The sequence below is a fragment of the Pseudorasbora parva genome, chromosome 5 (genome assembly GCF_024679245.1).
Source record: "Pseudorasbora parva isolate DD20220531a chromosome 5, ASM2467924v1, whole genome shotgun sequence".
NCBI classification, from domain to species: domain Eukaryota; kingdom Metazoa; phylum Chordata; class Actinopteri; order Cypriniformes; family Gobionidae; genus Pseudorasbora; species Pseudorasbora parva.
Genome location: NC_090176.1, coordinates 19,160,578 through 19,182,850, shown reverse-complemented (window position 1 = coordinate 19,182,850; position 22,273 = coordinate 19,160,578). Strand labels below are relative to the sequence as shown.

General features: G+C 38.6%; 1 protein-coding gene and 1 long non-coding RNA gene across 6 annotated transcripts in view; one reads left to right on the top strand and one right to left on the bottom strand.

The window, feature by feature from the left end:
• Positions 1-19,232, top strand: part of myo16 (myosin XVI) — a 278,734-nt gene extending 259,502 nt beyond the window's left edge. For 3 of the 5 annotated variants that reach the window (XM_067443432.1, XM_067443430.1, XM_067443429.1), the window contains exon 35: positions 16,193-19,232. In XM_067443432.1, the coding sequence (XP_067299533.1) occupies positions 16,193-16,369 (177 nt within the window). In that variant the 3' untranslated portion in view covers positions 16,370-19,232. Of the gene's footprint in view, positions 1-1,494; positions 1,585-16,192 lie in introns of all 5 variants that reach the window. The other 2 variants (XM_067443434.1, XM_067443433.1) reach the window with 1 other exon arrangement.
• Positions 8,977-22,273, bottom strand: part of LOC137075158 (uncharacterized) — a 49,187-nt gene continuing 35,890 nt past the window's right edge. Inside the window, exon 3 of the long non-coding RNA XR_010905002.1 lies at positions 8,977-10,196. This is a non-coding gene — a long non-coding RNA (uncharacterized lncRNA). The remainder of the gene's footprint in view (positions 10,197-22,273) is intronic.

Sequence of the window (22,273 nt, the reverse complement as noted above, 5' to 3'; positions counted from 1 at the left end):
CGCAGATATGACGCAATTGACAGGCGACTCTGTCAAATGCAATGCTGAAACGTCCCTGTCCTTAGTTAAAATAGCAATTTTCTCACAATTTACAAATAGTTGGAAACATCTGGGATATTGTAAGTACTCAACTGAACAAAATATATAACACTGGCCTAGTGGTTTTTGGATATTTTACTGCAAAAATACTACATAGTGCACCTTTAAGCGATACGTCAATATCTGTAAAGAAACTAAGTTAATAACTGTTATTGACATTATGCCAGAGTCGTGCATTTTCTGGTAATCAAATGAAGATAATATTAAATTAAACTTATTTTAACTTTTTAACAACTGAGCTTTATACTGTTCAAATTAAAACAAGAAAATTGTGATATTACTAAAAATAAAGATTAGACGTCTCTAAACTCTACTGTACAATAGTGATATATTTCTCAACTTTTATTTTGAAGGGTTGCCGTGTATACCTCTGAGTTTCTGTGTGATGACACAATGAAACGGTAAAATACTGATGAAGTGACTTAACTCTCAGAGCTGCTCTGGAGATGACTGACATTCGTTTATGTCCTCGTATGAGACGGAAACACGCGACTGTCAAACGCAATTCTATGTGTGTGCGGTCACACGGATTCGTACATAGTATTTTTGTTGTCTAATATTCACAGGCACTAGTCTATATCACTAGATGCGTTCTCAATCTCAGGTACCAAAATGTGGTACAGATTGATTTGATGTGAATCGGTGCGGTAGTACAAACATAATTCGGTCGGTGCCCTTAAAAGTACAGAGTTTGGTACCCAACCCTAGTAAACAGTCACATTTAACTTCTTACCCACATCATGAATGACTTCCTAAACTGCCTAAAGCTTTGTTTATACTTTTTCTCCCCAAACGGACGAGACATTTACTTGACTGATTTAGACGTGCAAAGTGGTTGTCTGTGTGATGAGATTTACTATCCGTCTGCTCGGGCAGATTCGACTCAGTCGTGCATCTTTGGATGCAGATGTGCGTTGTTGCAATGACGTCATTTTTACCGTGCCTACCTACGCCCACCCCCAAAACAAAAACTCTCCGGTTCTGCACAATTCACGTAAATTACCCAATTGACCAAGAAAACGTGCATTGTCGCAGAAAAGCGACAAGTTTGCATGTCTGTGAATCAGTGATTGATTTTATATTTTAAATATAAACTAAGGTGTCCAGATACATTTTTGGGCTATTATAATTTTTTTATTTCATTTGTATTAGTTGCTGTGTACATTTTTGTGGTACATCTTGAAGCAGATTATGCCTATCAAAGCAACTTTGTACTGAAAATCATACCTTCCAATCTCTTTAAATGTAAGTTTCCTTGGCTTTCAATAATGTCTGCACATGCGCTGCAGGTTATCACGTTTATTTTGAGAACATGATTTCATGTTGTGAATGTAAGAAATGCTGTATATGTGTTTTGAATGCTCTCTCTCTCTGTCTTTCTTTCCTCTCTTCCAGAGGAGTCACCTCAACTTCTCGCCCTTCGGTGCGGGGGCGGCGCTGTAGGCAGGGGGGCTGAATGAGCCCTCAGGCCTGTGTAGGGATGGGGTGAGTCTGGTCTATAGCACAGTACCTCACTGACTGCCCTGCACCTTGCAATTCCCGTCTTTTCCGTTTCGCTTTTCATGCTATTGAAGGAAACTGCAGCTCTGCAGTGTTTAGGAATCGCTCTTGCGAAAAAGTAGGAAAATAATGAAGTTCCGGTAATCAATATAAAATTCATTGAAAACTGACTCATCATTTAGTCATCTACTTATGCTATGTAACTTTCTTTCTGTAATGAGAAATTCTGAACAAAGTTCAGGCAGTTTCCTGTCAAGCTCCAAAAACTACCTTAAAGCATCATAATAGTCCACGCTTCCACAGAATAAAAGCATACAAATTTGATAAAGATGAAAAAATGATGGCATAACTTGAATTTGTGGGTTAACTATTATTGTAACTGTAATATTATTTAGGGTTACATTAACTTTAAATGAACTACCATACAGTTCACATTTAATAGAGTTTCCTCCTGAATGTGACAGGAGACAGTCACAGTCCAGTCTTTTTTTCATGTGAAAATGAGCTGCAGTTTTTGTTGAAATTTCTTCATCCCTCACCGCTGGTTCTTCTTTTGTTGCTGCGTACCGTACATGCCCTGCTCTTTCCTTGATCCCTCATTCAACCCATATTTTTGCGTTTTCTTCTTTCCTAAGTTTTGCTTATTGATTTTCCTCTGAGACAGAGGCTCTTTATGAAGTTTGTCCTCATGCTGAGATGCTCATTGTTGTCTGCTGAATCATGCCTTATAGGGTGTGTGGAGCGGAGCCACATCTCTGCACTGAATCAATGACTCTTGTGTTTCAACCACAAACAAATGTTCACATGTGCCACACATACGGCCAGCGTGAACAGTGTGTAAATGATGCAAATGGAAATATACCAGGGATGGCCGCTAGTATTTGATTTCAGTTATTGTTAATGAAAACAGAATAATTGTGCAACTTTGTGTCATCTTCAAAACATTTAACATCAAATGACTTATGCACCTTTTTACAAGATGTAAATCTGAGTTATCCCCAGAATGCGTCCATGATGTTTCAGCTCAAAATAACCCACATATAAATGCATTATACTATGTTGCCCATTTTTGAGTGGAAGAAAAACATGCTTGTGCATGTAACTTTAAATGCAAATTAGCTGCTGCTCCCCGCCCTGCTTTCCAGAAGAGGGCGGAGCCTTTAAAGCTCATGCCTCCGATACTCTGTCAAAAACTAAAACATCAGTTTGGTTTTGATTATCATCTCTACCATGGTCACACTCACTTGAAATTGCAGTTTTTCATCATCATAAAACGTTTATTATCAGATATAAAGCGTTTAAACTTCTGATAAATGGTTTTCACACTCACAGAAAGCTGGGTGTCAGAAGGCACGCCATGGGAGTAATAAACTAGGGCTGAAACGATTCCTCAAGTAATGAGTAGAGTTACTCGAATTAATAAAAAACATCCAAGGTAAAATTTGCCTCAAAGCTTAATTTAGTCCATTTAATTACACACGGTCATGTTGCAGAAATAATTTGTCTGTGTAAGGACCAAGATTGCTGTTATACCTGCGGCTCAGGTGGGTAATAAAAAGAAACATTCCAACTCGAAACACATACATGTAGTTTGCACATGCACCACCATCATTGTTATGTGTATGCAAAATATTTAAAAGGACTTTATATACTATATCACTGTAACTGTTGGTGCGAGTGATGTGCAGCGTTCTAGCTTTTATTGATTTTATTGAAACAAGCTGTGTTACTATGATGCATGATTAGCTCAAAATATAGATCTGTATGTGCGATGTACTTTATCTGAATTAAATACAAACTCATATCTCGCTTTTGCTCCGTTTACTCCTCCGTGTGCGGTATAGGTTGTCGATCCTGGTTTAGGTTATTTAAGAAATATAATTTTTATATATGACAATTGAATGCACTAAATTGGTTTAGTTTTTACAGACCGAAATGTGTGCAATTTTAGCAATAAAACTTTTTTTTCTATAAAGAAAAAATTGTTTAAAGATACCCTTCTTATTTTCTCTATTATATTTAGTATTGCTCTTTAAATAAAGAAAAATGACTTATTTAATTAGTCGATTAATCGATGGAATAAGATCTAAAAGAATCGATAGCTGCAGTCCTATAATAAACTAAGTTCTCTTTCACATACTATTGCGCTTAAACTGTCTAATATGCACAAAGTTGTCAACAACACAAAAAGACGGCTTGCGTTTGAGTGTAAGCTCCGTCATTGCAGGATGCTTCTGGAAAAAGAGAACAAGCACAAAGCTGAAAGGGCTTAAATGAAGATTTAGGTAAAACTACTAGAGGATATAGCACTGAAATATGAGTGCATCGCTGAGTGCTTGTGGTGAGAGCCGCACCGCTGTTTTGACGCTCTTCTCACTTCAACTAGAAACAGGAAAATAGTGCTACCGTTTAGTCTCGCGGTCCAGATGGAAACATGCTGGGGTCTAGATGCGGACTACAGTCTGCCAATTTATCATTGGTTTAGTTTGTGTAAACCATCTAGTGGCCTATAATTCGTATGGCGCATCAAAATCTTTAGTGTTTACATTACGTTCATTGAACGGTTTTGAATGTAATTATTTTGAATAACAATAGTACAATTCTGTAAAATGCAATGACATTATAGAAGACCAGAAAGACTGTCCCAAGAGCTGTTATTCTTGAGCTCTGTAGCACACTTTGCCTCAAACGTCCTCTAACTTCTTGCATACAAGCTTATATTGGCTTAGGAGCCACACAGGGTCAGATCAGCCTGTAAAACCTTTAAATTATCAGGACTCACCAGGTTTGTCCTGCCTCAACCTGGTTTGATATGCCTTTCAAGATTTCACAGCTTTTTGATGTCCTCAAATTGTCTGAAGGCTTTTCAAGAACATTCAGAGAAACAGCTAAGGAGCGTTAGTTAGAGGATTATGGTTAGACATGAGCCTAGCCTTTTTAATGAACTGTCCTTCTGCACCCATAGGATTTCAATTACTGGTGAAGAGCTTGTACTTGATGCACCAAGCCTGGGATTGTAAGTTCGTGTTTGTGTTTGAGAGAGTGCGCCATCGCCCAAGACATGCTTAAGAGTTTCTCAGAAGAGACTGAAGTACATTTAGTAGCACTTTGATAGCGGCAGTACTTTTCAATCGCTTTCCTTACCATGTGCAAGGAGACTGTCCTCCAAAAGACATCACATGAACACTAAACCAAGTAGGGCTGGGTATTATGGCGAAAACATTTTTTTTAAAATTTAAATAAGAGGTATAAAAATTAGAAGGAATACATTTTTCATATCAGTCGATATCGATTATTAACTATAAATGTCAAATCTTGAATTATCTTGATTTTAAAGGCAGATATCTTAGTTTCTGCTAAATTCATCATCAAATGGACCACGATATTGTTTCAAATCATGAAACAGGTTTGTGTTGCCTGATTTTGGCACATATCTTCAGCTCAATTCGCAGTGCAGGCTGCATTATTAATGTTTTTGTTTTGTTTTGGACAGTAGCTTGAGTTGCAGATGTAAATATGTTCATTAACAAAAACGGTAACATCTGTTAAAAATTGTAACAAAACACATTTTTATTATGGTAAAATTAAAATATTCTGCATTTTATTTAAAATAAACCATTTGTCATCCATAGTATACATTTCATAATTACCACAGTTGTAGCCATGCATATAGCACCTTAATACCATGCTAAAATGTAACAATATTGTTTCTATGGTATTTGTATAAAAAACAGTAGCCCGCAAACATTTAAAAATTGCACAAATGCTACAGCTTAAAATCATTAAAATACTTGAATTATGTTCCTTTGCTCTGTTAATACATTTAATGTATGAAGAGTTCAGATGCAAAAGCTGCTAAATGCCCCTCCGTCAAAAACTAGATAATGATATTGATCGAATGCCCTCCACACAGTTAAATGATCATTTTCGTTGGTAGAAACCACTAAATGCTAGGGCTGTAATGATACACAAAACTGATGGTTCGGGGTACATACCTTGGATTTGAAGTCACAGTTCGGTGTGGGTTTGGTACCGCAAGGGGGAGAAAACTATTAAACTAAAAATAAAATTATTTTTATGTTTTATCAAACAGTGGTTTAAACAAATTGTGTCTGTCCGTAAAGTAATTCCGTTATAACGAAAAGTTTCTTAAAGATAAAAAAAAAAAAATCTACTGACGCTGGAAACTGTATATAGGGAGCCCTTACTTGCACATTACTATAACATAACAGAGCCCAAACTATTAGCCCAAATTCAGTTTATTTATTTTATAATAACACATTGTATGCAAACATGTAAACTTAACATAAGATAATTTTTGCATCAACTTCTAAATGTAATTATTACATAATCTAGTTTTTACTCCAATTTGTTGAAATATAATCATTTATGCACGGTATAAATTGTATATACAACATTGGTTTTCATGACATTTTTTTAAACATACATAAAATAACCAAGACATCACTAACAGGTTATGTAGAATGAATATATAGGCTAATAGTGCATATATTTAGGGAAATAATTAATTTCTATAGTGAAGTAACAGCTGTGGACACTGAATGACTTGCCTGAGGTAAATGCTACGTTACATTGTGTACAAGCCGTTGTATTTGCGTCTTTCCATCGCTGAACCATGGAGCGATTACAGAACATAATGTTTCAGTAAGTTGTCATACCGTCAGCTGTTGATTCACGTTTATTTGTTTGACTAGGAAGAGATGATCACGTTCACTTGCGCATATACTGTAATCTATCATACATTAAAGAGTCAAAACGGCATTTATTGTTTGAATTTCATTATAAAATGGACAGAATACCTAATATATCCATGGGAACTTGGATATGTCACACGCATAAAACAAGCCAGTTAACTGTTAAAGATTGCTTCGGAACCATTCGGTACACGTGCACCGTTTAAGAAGTCCTGTACCAAAAGGGTTCGGTACGAATAAGTTTACCGTTACACCCCTACTAAAGTCCATAGAAACCAATCAGAAGACATAAATCAAATCATAATGATTTCTAGATGATTGATGGCGTGTTGTGATTTGTAGATTGTGCATAAAGATACAGTCAGAAGGCTTTTCAGTGCTTCTCCTGTTTGTCAGCACTGTTTTATCTAGCTTTAAACTAGTTTAAGTCTCAGAGATATGAGTGTTTGGTGAATTCAAGTGCATCTCACTGGATCTTACAGTACTGTTTAGTGACCAATCCAGAGTAAAAGCATCTGCTATAGTACTCGCGTTGCCATTTTGTTCCACTTTTGGCACATAACAAGAGTTTGATAAATGTTCAGTGCCTTGCGAAAGTATTCACTCCCTTGAACTTTGTGACCTTTTGCCACATTTCAGGCTTCAAACAAAGATATAAAACTGTACTTTTTTGTGAAGAATCAACAAGTAGGACACAATCATGAAGTGGAATGAAATTTATTGGATATTTTAAACTTTTTTAACAAATCAAAAACTGAAAAATTGGGCGTGCAAAATTATTCGGCCCCCTTAAGTTAATACTTTGTAGCGCCACCTTTTGCTGCGATTACAGCTGTAAGTCGCTTGAGGTATGTCTATCAGTTTTGCACATCAAGAGACTGACATTTTTGCCCATTCCTCCTTGCAGAAAAGCTCGAGCTCAATGAGGTTGGATGGAGAGCGTTTGTGAACAGCAGTTTTCAGTTCTTTCCACAGATTCTCGATTGGATTCAGGTCTGGACTTTGACTTGGCCATTCTAACACTTGGATATGTTTATTTTTGAACCATTCCATTGTAGATTTTGCTTTATGTTTTGGATCATTGTCTTGTTGGAAGACAAATCTCCGTCCCAGTCTCAGGTCTTTTGCAGACTCCATCAGGTTTTCTTCCAGAATGGTCCTGTATTTGGCTCCATCCATCTTCCCATCAATTTGAACCGTCTTCCCTGTCCCTGCTGAAGAAAAGCAGGCCCAAACCATGATGCTGCCACCACCTTGTTTGACAGTGGGGATGGTGTGTTCAGGGTGATGAGCTGTGTTGCTTTTACGCCAAACAGAACGTTTTGCATTGTTGCCAAAAAGTTCAATTTTGGTTTCATCTGACCAGAGCACCTTCTTCCACATGTTTGGTGTGTCCCCCAGGTGGCTTGTGACAAACTTTAAATTACACTTTTTATGGATATTTTTAGGAAATGGCTTTCTTCTTGCCACTCTTCCATTAAGGCCAGATTTGTGCAGTATACGACTGATTGTTGTCCTTTGGACAGAGTCTCCCACCTCAGCTGTAGATCTCTGCAGTTCATCCAGAGTGATCATGGGCCTCTTGGCTGGATCTCTGATCAGTCTTCTCCTTGTATGAGCTGAAAGTTTAGAGGGACGGCCAGGTCTTGGTAGATTTGCAGTGGTCTGATACTTCTTCCATTTCAATATTATCGCTTGCACAGTGCTCCTTGGGATGTTTAAAGCTTGGAAAATCTTTCTGTAACCAAATCTGGCTTTAAACTTCTCCACAACAGTATCTCGGGCCTGCCCAGTGTTTTCCTTGTTCTTCATGATGCTCCCTGCACTTTAAATGGACCTCTGAGACTATCACAGTGCAGTGTGCCCCACTTGTTGTTGATTCTTCACAAAAAATTACAGTTTTATATCTTTGTTTGAAGCCTGAAATGTGGCAAAAGGTCGCAAAGTTCAAGGGGGCCGAATACTTTCGCAAGGCACTGTAATGTTTGTTTTACTGAGGAAAATTATTTTGCAATAATTACCATCGTGTCTACCTTTATTTGTGGCTACACCTTTTCAAATATGCCCACATACTAATCTTCATTCTGTCTTCTGTGAGTGCGCACAATTGGCTTCTGTTGTATCTAATCAAAACAAACTGGCGGTTGAAGGTTTGTTTTTTTCTCCTTTCAGTGGCTGCAATCTGATCAGAGCAGTCTAGCTGTGCCACACGGACCTCTCCAATGCTGTTCCATTCACTGCCTCCGCTTGCCAATTGAACCGCAGCACTTGCAATTTGTCCTTAAGTTCCTCTGCTTGTGGATAGGCTAATCTTCAATAAACACAGTTGATTTAATGGCAGACTTTAAGGCCAAGGACTTCCATCAGCTTCGGAAATTAATGAGAGGGCTCTGGGTTCCTCAGAGAGTGTTTTTCGACAGCTGTGTTCCCAGTCTGACTTTATTATGTTCCTCTACGAATTAAACACTGCGGCAGTTTGAAGAAGTGAAGCAAAATTATGACGATTGGAAGCCAAAACAGTTAGAGAAGAACTGGCAGTGTGTTTGATAGCTAAACAGTGAAAATATAAAATAGATAAATGTGTCTAAATGCGGATGAAACTCTATAGAATCTTCAAAACTGAAACGTCTGCAATTCATAGAATTATACAAATACTTCCATGTTTGTTTAAGTATTATGGCTCATCTCAAAATGCTTTTCAGAAATCAGTTCTTAGTTCCATTTAATACATATTTAAATCCATTTGTCAGATTCCATCTTGATGTATGGATACAATGATAAAAAAAAAAAAGTAAATTTTTTGGACCTGGTACCTCTATACACACATCTATCATGTTGCCATGTTGTTTTTGCAAGTACCACAGAGTGCTATGTAAATAGTGTGGTATATAAATATGGTAATCATTCAGTACCATAGGATTACCATCTACTTAAGTAGAATAGCTATTTTAAACTAATATTTCACAATATTGCTGTTATTTATTAGCCTGACAAGCCAGACCTAGGCTAGATGTTGGTCTGGGAATTCACAATTGACAGGGCTCAATCCGAGGGGCGGGATGAACGGTTGTCTTTTAAAATCCCTCTACGCGCAATACACTACAATCAACCAAAGCTATGTGAAGCGGAGCTAGTTTATAGATTAAACTTTCTATATCCAGTCGGCAAAACTCTGAACACATCTTCCCTTCTTAAGAATGATTTCCGTGCTGTTCTTTTCTCAAAGAAAAGGTTAACTCCAAGTCTTCCAGATTTGCGGCCCAAGCCGTCTTGAAAGACCGCCGTTCGCCAGCTTCGTTGTTTACAAGTAGCACGCCGAACCTCCGCAACTCTACCGTCATTATTTTAAGACCGCCAACCAACACAATAAGCAATGTGATTGGCCTGACCAGAGTTTGGTTTTTCCAGCTCAAGTCTATGGAGAGTTGCTAGACGACACTCGCTGCAAATTCGATTTGCTACCGCTAGGGTGCGTCTAAATTTCTAGGCTAGTTATTTATTAAATTTATTTTTGATCTAAATAATCCTGCCGTGGTGGACACAAGGACACTCGTTCTGATCCCAAACTTTTGAGCAGCAAAAGAAACATGGTATTGCCATGGTACATTTTTGTAGACAAACACATGAATTTTCTTACAGTGGTTACAGTATTTTTATTTTATTTTTTATGTAACACTCATGATGAGATGCTAAGAGAAAATGTGGAATGGAGAATTGAAAGACCTCACATCTGCACATGACTGGTCACTTTGAGGGGGTCCCATGGGTTAACGGTTCTTGTAGAGGGGTGGGACAGGATAAGGGAGGAGGAGAGGTTTCTAATCTTCTTAAAGGATGAATGATAAAAGAGCCATTGGAGAATCCCACTGCACATCTGTACGGCTGGGACAGAAAGAGATTAACACACATCTCTCTGTAGACCACAATCTGTACATTTACTCCCCAAAAGATATAATACGGAGACATTTATACCCCACAAGCCTATATAAGGGAAAGTGTACAGAATAGGCAGGGCAATTGGAGTTTGAGGGACAAAAAAAAGCCAAGTTTGTTAAAAATTGTCTATCCTCCAGTTCAGTATGTAGTTTCTTGAATGCAAGTTTCATGCTCTCAGCAGTCAATAATTCACACAACAAAGCACACAGTAGTTGCACACCTAACATTTCATTGGAAGTTTGATTGGACATTTGTTAAGTTAAGCCTGTTTATTTCACTATCTTAACTTAAACAATTATATGGTGAGTTCCATTTGATTAATAGTTTTTTTTCTTGTGTTCCATGATGCTATCACAACAGACATGCAACAAATTTTAGCTTGTGACTAGTTGAAAGCCACTGAGAAATGTTAAAGGATATGAACCATAAAAATGAATAAAATTAATAGCATCCAATTTTGCTGAATACACTGATCAGTTTCTGAATATTCTGTCCTCAAAGTTGATGTGTTAGAAGCAGGAAAATGGGCAAGCGTAAGGATTTTAGCTCATTAAACAATCAATAAATCAACTTTATTTGTATAGCGCTTTTACAATGATGATTGTTACAAAGCAGCTTCACAGTATTAAACTAGACAATATTGCAAAACAAATGATGCACATGGGGGGACGAAGGCTGGCCTGTGTGGTCCAAACAGACGAGATACTTTTGCTCAAATTGCTCTAGAAGTTAATGCTGGTTCTGATAGAAAGCGTTTTCTTTGACATCACGTGGATGTCCAGGTGTGTGTGTGTCACTTACCTTGGAAACACATATGGCACCAGGATGCACTATGGGAAATAGGCAAGACGGAGGCAGTGTGATGCTTTGGGCAATGTTCTGCCATCCATGTGAATGTATCACTTACCTAAGCATTGTTGCAGACCATGTGCACCCTTTCACGGTAAAAGTACTCCCTGGTGTCTTTGGCCTCTTTCAGCAGGATAATGCACCCTGCCACAAAGTAAAAATGGTTCAAGAATAGTTTGAGCAGCAAAACAACGAGTTTGAGGTGTTGACTTGGCCTCCAAATTCCCCAGATCTCAATCCAATTGAGCATCTGTGGGATGTGCTGAACAAACAAGTCCGATCCATGGAGGCCCCACCTTGCAACTTACATAACTTAAAGGATTGGCTGCTAACATCTTGATGCCAGATAACACAGAACACCTTCAGGGGTCTAGTGGAGTCCATGCCTCAACAGGTCAGGGCTGTTTTGGCAGAAGAAGGGGGACCAACACGATATTAGTAAGGCTGACATAATGTTATTCCTGATCGGCGTGCACGGCGTAGATAAGAAGTAGCAGTAGATATTTTCTCATATAAAAATGACAATGAGGAAAACATTAGAGGTGATGAGCAAGTTATATGTTCCGCCAAATGCCCCAGCAGAGTGAGAATCCCATAATAACCGTGTTAATAAGGATTCCCTGACCTTTGCCCTTTGTATCTAGATTGCTTTAGTAGGTGTCAGGGCTAATGCAGTGCAGTCCTTGCTGTAGAGGCTTCATGGATGATAAGAACGTGATGAGCCTCACATGTCCTCGCTGACCTTTCACTGCGCTGACAATCAGGCATGACCCGTATTGAGTTCCAGCCCTGTATCTCATGAAGGGGTGAGCCAGGCTGAATGTCAGGCCACGGGCCACCCCTCTCCCCAGAGACAGGGTAATTCCATGTGTCCTCCCATCCTTCTAAACCTACTGACCAGCTGCCCTTATTTTCATACACACTTTCAGAAATGACAGCCCTTTGTGTTGGCATATGCTGTTTTAGATTTTTTAAATTGTATACAGAATTGTATACAGTTCAAAAGAGATGTATGCTGCAAAAAAAGAAAAATGTTTTATTATATATATATATATATATATATATATATATATATATATATATATATATATATATATATATATATATATATATATATATATATATATATATATATATAGCCTTGACGTTTAAACAGTTCTGCATAGAGTACGAGTACTAAACGTCTATCAAACACACGTGATTACTGGACAGTCTTACTGCACTAAAACTGTCAAATACACACAAGGTTTACATATAAACACAGTCGGTTATGTCTAAAGTGAAAGTAAAATTGTGTGCGCCTGTATATGAGATACGAGCAGGTCTTCAATTGATTGCAGCACAGCCTCGTGAACCGCTTGTTCTTAAAAGGGACAGTTCACCTCAAAAATGATGTTAATAAAAAACAAAAACAAAAGACCTTTAATATAGTAGCTTTTGTATATTAAAGACTGTAGTTTTAATTTTAGCCTACATTTATTCATTCAATTTCATACTTAAATGCTACTGTACATATCTGAGCTGCCACTGTAAATCTTATATATATATATATATATATATAAAAATAATACAATACACTGGGAATGTGTACAAAGGTTTTTAAGTAAAGTTTTAAGTTTAAGTAAGGGTTTTCATTACTACAATACAATGAAGAATTGCAATAAAAACATTTTCTGCTTAATCTTTTTCTGTTCCTGTTGCCTAGGAATAGAATAGCAAAAAAAAAAAAAAAACATAAAAACAGAGGTATGTATTGAACCGGGGACTAACTGTATTGTTGCATCCCTTATATATAAATTTAAAATTGTGTAAGAATAAGATTTGTTTATTATTATCTTTATTTGAGGTTTACTTTTCTTACACTGGCAAATATTATGCCTAAAACGATGTAAAAAAATCCAGTGGTGAAAGAAAATGAAAATTAATCTATATATTTGGTTGTGAAATAATTCTATTTTTTCCAAAGATTTGAACACTAGCGCATAATGGGGGCCGTTTGTTGTTTGGAAACCTTCAGAAACCCCATCTCATTTGAATTGCAAAGTCTGAATCACTGAATATTTTGTCAATTGATTGTCAAAGAACTGGATGTCCCCGATGGTTACAGAGGTTGGGCTTAATTTAGAATGTAAGTGGTCATGTTGCCCGCCTGTCTGTATTCTACATCTCCAAGTGTGCATATGCCCTTTGATGAAGCCCATAAATAATGCAAGGTTAAGTATGTTCTTTTGCTTGAATATAAATAATTGCATGCGATCCAGGTGCTTTACGTGTGGCTTTGTGTACCGTCCAGATAGCATTACAGGTGTGAATGCAGTGATTGACAAAGACGTGCTTGGTCTTAATGAGTGTGCGTGATTGGCTGACTGTGTGTGTGTTTGCACAATTTGTTCTGTTTGGTACACTGTGTGCCATCTTTGTGAGACTGGGAGTCGACAGATAGGTGTAAATTATGGATCAGTACTTTCTAGCAGTGTGCGTGGGTGTGCACGTCTCTGTAAATGGCCTGGATTCCTAGAATACGCTTCTGCTGTACTGTAACATCACCACTGCACTCTCTCACTCTCACAATGTTTCCGGCTGAGTTCCCTCTCAGAGCGGACTGGAGTGGTAAAATAGGCCAGGGGCATCCCGTTACGTCATTTGAGATAGTCTAACAATACTATCTACTGTATGCTCAGCCCCCGTATCTTCCTAAACGCTCTCATCATGCTGAGAACAGGAAGATTATCAGCATTAAACATACATTCCCCTAGCTATGACATGAAGGGTTTAGGGGAGTGTCATACAATTAGCATATCAAACACAACAAATTACCAAAAGTTGTGGGATGCCTGCCTTTACATTCACATGAACTTTAATGACATTCCATTCTTAATCCGGAGGGTTTATTATGGAGTTAGCCCACCCTTTACAGCTATACCACAAGGTTTAGGAGTGTGTTTATGGGAATTTTTGACCATTCTTCTAGAAGCACATTTATGAGGCCAGGCACTGATGTTGGACAAGAAGGCCTGGCTTGCAGTCTTCGCTCTAATTCCTCCCAAAGATGTTCTATCGGGTTGAGGTCAGGACTCTGTGCAGGCCAGTCAAGTTCCTCAACACCAAACTCACTCATCCATGTCTTTATGGATCTTGCTTTGTGCACTGGTGCGCAGTCATGTTAGAACAGGAAGGGGCCGTCCCCAAACTGTTCCCACAACATTGGGAGTATGAAATTGTCCAAAATGTCTTGGTATGCTGAAGCATTAAGAGTTCCTTTCAACGGAACTAAGGGCCCAAGCCCAACCCCTGAAAAACAACACTACACCATAATCCCCCTCCACCAAACTTTACACTTGGCAAAATGCAGTTAGGCAAGTACCGTTAAATTCAGATTGGAAGGGTGTCCCAATACTTTTGGTAATATAGTGCATTAGTTACAGTAATTTGGACTCTCCATACATTTACCCTGGTTCCTACCTCTACTCTCTATTAATTTTATGCATTTATTTTAAAATCTAAAATTTTATATTGTTTTAAGGATTTTTTTACTGCCATTTTTGTATACATAATGTTGGATTTTCAGTCAGGTGCTATAGCTGGATTTGGACACCAGTTATTAATTAGGGCCATTTCTCATTTGGAAACCTCCAGACACACCATCTCATCTGAATTGCAAAGCCTGAATCGCTGAATTATACTTTCAATTGATTATCAAAGAAATTGATGTCCCAGATGGTTTGTTATTTCCTTATTTCTTCTAATTTTAATTCATTTTGAAAACTGTACTGTAGCTTTCAAAGCTGCTGCTTGGCTATTTCTGTTATTTTCTTCAGCACATTAAACATGTATCCAACATTTAAGCAAACACTGGAGCAACCTGGCTTAAGGGTAATAATAGGTTTAGTCCAAGGTTCGATCCAGATAAACAGCCTAGATTTTCAACTTTCTACGTGCCTTATTTATGTTCAAAAGACAATTTTTTAAGGATTCTGTAAGTTCCACTTATTAACTTTAATAAAAACAAATGACACAGTCTTCCTGTTAGGCACTATAGTTCTGCTGTTTCTCACACGGTGCCATCTGACGTCCTATTAGAAAGAGATAACAAATGGACGGGGTTTTCTCTGTGACTAAACTAAAGCCATGTGCATCCGTCATGAATGGATCAGAGTCACAGCAGGAGGTTCTGTTCCATTTGTGGCATTTACCAGCTGCAGATGATTGGGGTAGATTGATTTATCCGTTTATTGATTACGCTTGTATGATGGATGGGGGATGTCTATGGGCGGGTTGTGTGTATGTGCGTATTGGTAGGGTTGCCAGTTGCAGAGGTGTTTTTCTTTTCTTTTTATTAACATCAAAAGGCCTTTCTTATATGTATGCACTTTTATTCTCCTTCTAAATTCCTTCATACAATGATGAACATGCATCTATGATTTGTCCCTTTCTTCACCAAGGGCACTTGTATGTATTGTATGATGCATACAATCTCACGTCAGTACCACCAAATGCTGGACACATTTCATTTTCTGCTATAGCTGCTTTGTGCTTTGCCTATGTGTGTAATGTTACTGTTGCAATATTCCAATTATATTGGATTTAGAATCTGGATCATTGCTGTTCTGTTCATGTGTGGTAAGTAGCGTTGACACTTGTAGATCAGGGGTAGCCAAAACTTCTTTTCAGGTTGAATCTGAAATCACCCCCTAAACCCTCAATCACTATTCACTGTGTTAGTGAATGAAAATGAGTGAGCGAATTCTGACAGCCATTATGTGTACATTGGATAGAATGTGCGCTCGATTACATCCACCACTACAAATTGCTTCGAATAATGCCTTTTTTTGAAGCTATAGGGGTGAGTTCGGATTCAGCTTTGGAGGGCTACCATCCTGCAGAGTTTAGCTCCAACCCTAATCAAACACACCTGAACCAACAAATCAAAGTGTTCAGGATTACTTGAAAATAACAGGCAGGTGTTTTGGGGAAGGGGTGGAACTGAAGTGGGCAGGAAAGGTAGCCCTCCAGGAGCAGGGTTGGCTACCCCTGCTGTAGATACATCCATTATGCATCATTTACTAATCATAACCTTTTTGTCATTTCCCCAGGTGATCCAGAGGTCACGTGCAGGTGGGGATCAGCGGACCACTCTGCAGGAATTATTGCGATGGCGGAGGAGTGTTTGTGATGGTCGACCGGACTGGCAGAATGCTTGGCTCCACACAAACACCTCACCCACCCTAAAGTTGAAGACCAAGAGTCCCAGAAAGAAAGCATCGTCCTAGAGATTGTGGTCTTCCAGAGATAAACCTCAGTTAAACCACACTCCTTAGGCCAGATATCCCTTTTTATATTTTGCCCTTAACATAGGGGTGGCATCCTCTAAACATAGCAAGACTCTGAACTCAGGAGAGGAGGGCATCCAAATTTGTTCTTGTTCATCTTTTCCCTTTTTTTGAAAGAATTAAAAGTTTCTTGGAAAACAGTTCCACTAATCTCTCCAACTAATGGACAACTGGGACCAATTTACAAACAACCCCCTCAAAGACTACCAATCTCTGTCACATGGCTATTATGAAGCCCATTCGCAGTGTTCTAAACATCTCGCTGTTTTAAAGTTCTCATCACGTCACCTTGATTGCAATTCATCAACGCTATCTTAGGGCTGTGCAAACATATCTTGACTGTGCTACTGCGTGCTATAGTCTACATTGTGGGCCATATTTTAGTTCTAAACCCTGGTGCTCGTTGCTCCACGTGTGGTTGTTGTTGCCTGGGTTGGGTAAAAAGTGCCAGTTCTATTCCAACTCGAGCACTCGAGACACATGGACGCGACAGACCTTAAAGTTTACAAAACTTTGTGTTGACCTCATAGGCCTAGCTTTGTGAACAAAGTCCTTCAGGTTCAGAAAAGCAGCTAGACTTCATGCTTTTTCAGGTGCTTTGGTTACCCTCCATCAGCGTTGGCAACCATCACACACAGGTTGTGACCTTACAAAGAGGTCAGGGTTCAGGGAAATTATCTGTAACATCACAAGTCCACAACATTTTCACCAGCTTCTGGACTCTGTAGGCTAATGTGCGCACACTTCTGCAACATGAAACCAAGAGGTTTCGCAAAACATACTGTTGACGAACTTGAAGACGCCTGATTTATATTGAATGGTTAAAGAGCACAATTCTCCTAAAACACCTTTAGACGGAACAATCATTACTGGTGATGGATATTACTGCCGACTGGATTCCGACAACTCCCGCAACGAGTTCTTAAACTTTTCCTCAAAGGTGCTTATTTACAAATGCTGGCTTGTATGGTAACATGTCAGTACCTTAGTAGATGATCTGTATACGACCTTTAGTCTCCCTGAAGTTTCAGAACATTCATCTCTCTCGTCGTTCCTAATGCGTGAGGTTACCCAGAGGCCACCAAACAGAGGTCTCGAGGAATTTGGTTTGTCCATACAGTGCACACTTCCAGATTTATTACCTGAAAGCACTTGGGTAAATATTTTTGGACATTGAACAGTGGGTTTGCACCAGGAGCCCCACCATAAGCACAGCCATGTACCTGATGTATAGGCGCTTTTCTGAGAATAAGCAGAACTGGTTGTCTTCAATATGACTGAATAGATGGTTATGTACAGATTGCAGATGTTTTATGAGTATATTGGCAAATTATTGTCTTTATAATGGAAAGTTATTCCTGAATGCAAGGATGCAATGACAGAAGGACTAAGGTAGTGGGTTTTATAGTATCATTTTAGAACAGAGTGATTGTTTATTCATGGTAAACTCTTTAGCCGTTCTCCAGCCACATAGGACTGAGGTCAATCTTTAAAATGTATAAAGATATTTAATTTATTGTACAGAACTTTTGTGTTTGTGCAAGTACGTTTGAGTCGCACTTTGCCGCTGTTTCGTTTAAGCATTGTCACTTCATGCCTGTTTGCCTATCCTAAAGGTGCCGTCCTGTCTTGCTGAAAAAAAAGTGTCCCCAAATGTCACACCTTCTTAAAAGAACCCATTCAGCCCTTCTGACAATGATCTATGGAAATGTCTTTGGTCTCAATATGTGAATGTACATACATTAAATCTGAGAAAACAATGACTTAAGATGTATGGTCTACATAACCAATTGTGTTTAATGATTGTATTGAAACAGTAAATTATTTTCAATGTAAAACGTGATTCACACAAATTAACAAACCTAGAGATGACTTTTAAGGCCTAGTTTTCAGAGTCATACTTTCTGGCTCTATAAATCATTACAAACGGCTCTGAAAGAGACTGCTAATGCTTATGCATCTAATATCTCCCCAACTAATGTGAATACGCCCTTTCCCCATTGCATTGGACGGTGGTTTAAAAATCTTTCACTGCTGTGCAGTCCTGCAGATCAGAGACGCATATTAAAATCACTGTGCAGGCCAGTGCTGATGGAGACCGGAACTCACTTCATGGGTTCGATCCACAGTTTTGGAATAGCTGCTTTGCATCGCTTACTGCTTAACAGGGTTACGATACTATTATTTGACAAATTAATTTATTAAAGAAGAAAAAAATGCTATTTTATAATGTTTAGTATTGACTTGACATCAATACTACAAAGCAGAAAGAGAAAAAAGAACTGTACAGTATGAACCCATTTTTCTAACCTGTTGTTGAAAAGGGAACGTATGTTAACGCATGAGATCTCATACGTACACACTCCATCTGCCTGTTTTTTCTGTGCTTAGTCTGATATGGTGTGGAGATATAGACTTCACTGGATCATGCCCTTTGTCTTAACTGGTGCTGTGAAACCATCCAGACATTATGTTATGAATTTCCCTCCAGCCCAACATGGCCTTGTTATAATGGACTTATTGATTTGATAGCAAAGCAATGGCCAGAAATGGTTTGGTTAAGCTCAATATGTAGAGAACATCTCCCAGTGTTGTAGTCGAGACCAGCTCATTCGAGTCCAAGTCCAGAATATGGTCTGGTTCAAGTCAAGGCTGAGTCTGGTTTTGACTGACTGAAATGAGCTGGTCTCAAATACAACACTGCCATTTTCATCTCAAGACATTGAAATCTTATTCAGATTCTTGTGCTTGTTCAAATATGCGGAGCTCAACAAAATATTAAATTACCATGGCTATTACTGTCTTTTGTAGTCGATGTGTTTTAGTTTTGTTTTTTGGGTGGGTGGGGTGGGAGGGGGGTTTTCTTCCTTTCTGATCCTTCTGTAAATTATATATTCATGCCTATTACTTCAATACATGTTTGTGGGCAAAGAAAAAAAAATGTATGTCTTGGTACATATTTTGTTTTGAAATGTTTTATAAAAGTTCCTGTACAGCAATAAAGCACAGTGTCAGTCATCTGACACACAAAAACATCTGATACTTTCTTAAAGTGGGGGAAAAGACAAGTATTTGAGGCTTATTTTATGTAAACAGAATTATATTGCATATTTTTAAGTTGCGCTGATACTTAAAATCTGTCCCAACCACAGCTTCATTACAAGAGTTCCTTCCTGAACCAGGGGCAATAATAATTTATTAATAATAATAAAATATATCAGTGGTGGTGATATTATGGGAATGATTTCTTTGTTTGAAGAACCACATTAGCCAGAGTTCAATTATCACAATTCGAAGATATGGCATCTGTCAAATAATCTTAGATGTATTAAGAGAGGTATGGAGAACGGACCCCTGCACTCACGCGGGACCCAACGCAATAGAGTCCGGCACAGGACTAGATTTGCTGGCGGGCGGTAGCGGGACAAGGTAACGTACATTTTTTGCGAGATCGGGATGGAATCCGTCCCACACTAATATGTTGTCATTTGCACTTCCCACACAAATTACAGTATTATTGTTGCTGTAGCATCCATATCATAAAACAGACACTAAAGACTGACACTAAATTATAATCTATTAAATGTATACCATGGTAAACAAAGTGACGTCACACTGGTTTCTTTAAAGGGGTGGTTCTGTGTTTAGTTTTTTCCTAGTCTTGGTTGTGTTTATAGAGCGCAGTATAACATGTCTTAATATTAAAAAAAAAAAAAAAATGAATACGCCATATTTTTCTTATATTTGACCTTTATTCCACACCGCTGTCTCCACTGTCCTTTGAACAGCTCATTTGCTTCCTCACTTGCCCCTCCCTCTGAAAAACGCAATGGTCTTTGATTGGTTAGATGGCCAAATGTAGTTTCATGTATTTTTATTGGCTGAAGTGCCAAGCACAGGTTGTCCGGAAAGGCCACACCCCTTCCCATTATGGGCAGAAGTCACATCAGCGGTGACTAGCAAGGGTTTATGATGTCACCAACCCAGGAAGAAGCTTGCTGTAGTCCAAGCCGGTCATTTTTTAAGGGAATAAACTGCCATAACTTTAAAAGACAATATCTCAGTTTGCATTGAACTTTCAGCGCTGTAACTTTGCAGATACTGTTTATGCTCAAGCAGCAACATTACACACTAACTAAAGTTAAAAAATTGTAATTGCATGCAAACACCCTTTAACATGACAGTGAGTTCTCAATGACCTCAGTCATGAGTCACCAGATCTCAATCCAATAGAGCATCTGTGGGATGTGCTGGAGATTCACAAACATGGATGTGCCAACTAATCTGCAGCAACCTCTGAGGAACGCACCTGGTGGAATCTGCCATGAAGAAATAAGCCAATTCTAAAAGCAAAAGAAAGGTCCAACCCAGCACTAGCAAGATGTACATAACAGAGTGGCCGGCAGTGAGTGTATATGCTAATCACACATGCATGATTGGCATTTTATTCATTTTCACTATCCCGGTCCTACAGAAGTTTTGCACTGACTGTTAACTGGTTATTGTTTATATCAGCAACATGATGTTCTGCAAACTGAACAGTGAAGTCAAGATTACAATCTCACAAACAGACCAAAATAAAGACCTTCTTCCTTCCTTCCGCCTGACCAAAACAGCAAACATCCGGAGCTGTTCCCCAGCACACGGGATATGTAACCGGTGCTTATGTGAGCGTGTAATATTGCATAATGTGGTGATTTGAATGAGGTGTGTGTTTACTGTTAGACAGTGCTGGGCTGGGATCAGTGCTTGTGTAAGCTGATTACACTCTTATCGCTCACTGGGCCATAAAGACAAGCAAAGACTCGTAAATCAGACCACACAGAACAACAGGAACACGCTATGCAAGTCACATGTTCAAAACAACACCACATGGTATACAACTAAGCAGAATTTGATCAAATGTACACAAATGAAAAGTGCTCATTTTAATTAAACTATATGATGCCAAGCCACCACGCTTTGATTAGTTTGTATGTTTCATTTAAATCATTGATGTCAATGGAATTTATCTGTTCTGTGGAAGGAGCCAATAATGGATATCTCAGAGGCTTTTCATTTATATGTAAATTTACAAGGCTGTATTGATTTATACATTCAGGCACAGCATTTTACCTGTCATTCTTCTAATCAGTAGATCAACACTGATGCTTTCAAATGAAATAGTTATGAGTTTAGATTATAGTGAACATTATTAACAGCAGCTGATATTATGTGAACTGAGCTGGACAGGTTCCTCGCACACACTTGCACACCCTTTTAGAGCAGACAGGATGTTCCCGATGGCGGGACGCCTATTACAGGGGTAAGAGGAAGATTTTGTCTCATCTTCTCCTGCCATCTGCTTGTGTTGACACATTTCGCAGGCCAAGGAAGAAAAGAATCTCTCTCCCATTCCGTTTAGGAGCTGGATTTCCAGGGATTTTCTTCCAATCAATCGAAGCTCAAGGCTAAAAGGAACGAGTACAGATGGCAACAGCAATCAAAGCCACAGATGACCCTCACTACAAGTGGCCATTTAATTCAAACTTCGAGGAAATCCCTGCTCTGCTTTTTCAGAAGGAAAATAATGAGCTAAACCAAAAGGATATGTTTTATAACATTTTGGACAAAATTGTTTGTTTGTGGCATACAATCTGAGGAAAAATGTAATTCACTGGTGATACAAGTTATTTGAACCTTTTGTTTTTCTCCCTTAAACTACATACTCTCTTTCCAAAATCCATCCTCTATAGACATTCACCAGTCAAAAGGTGAAAAAGATTCATAGGCATAGAGAGAGACTGCGTCAGAATATGCATACTTCCCTGATATATAATAGGTGAAAACTTTCCAGAAGTTGTC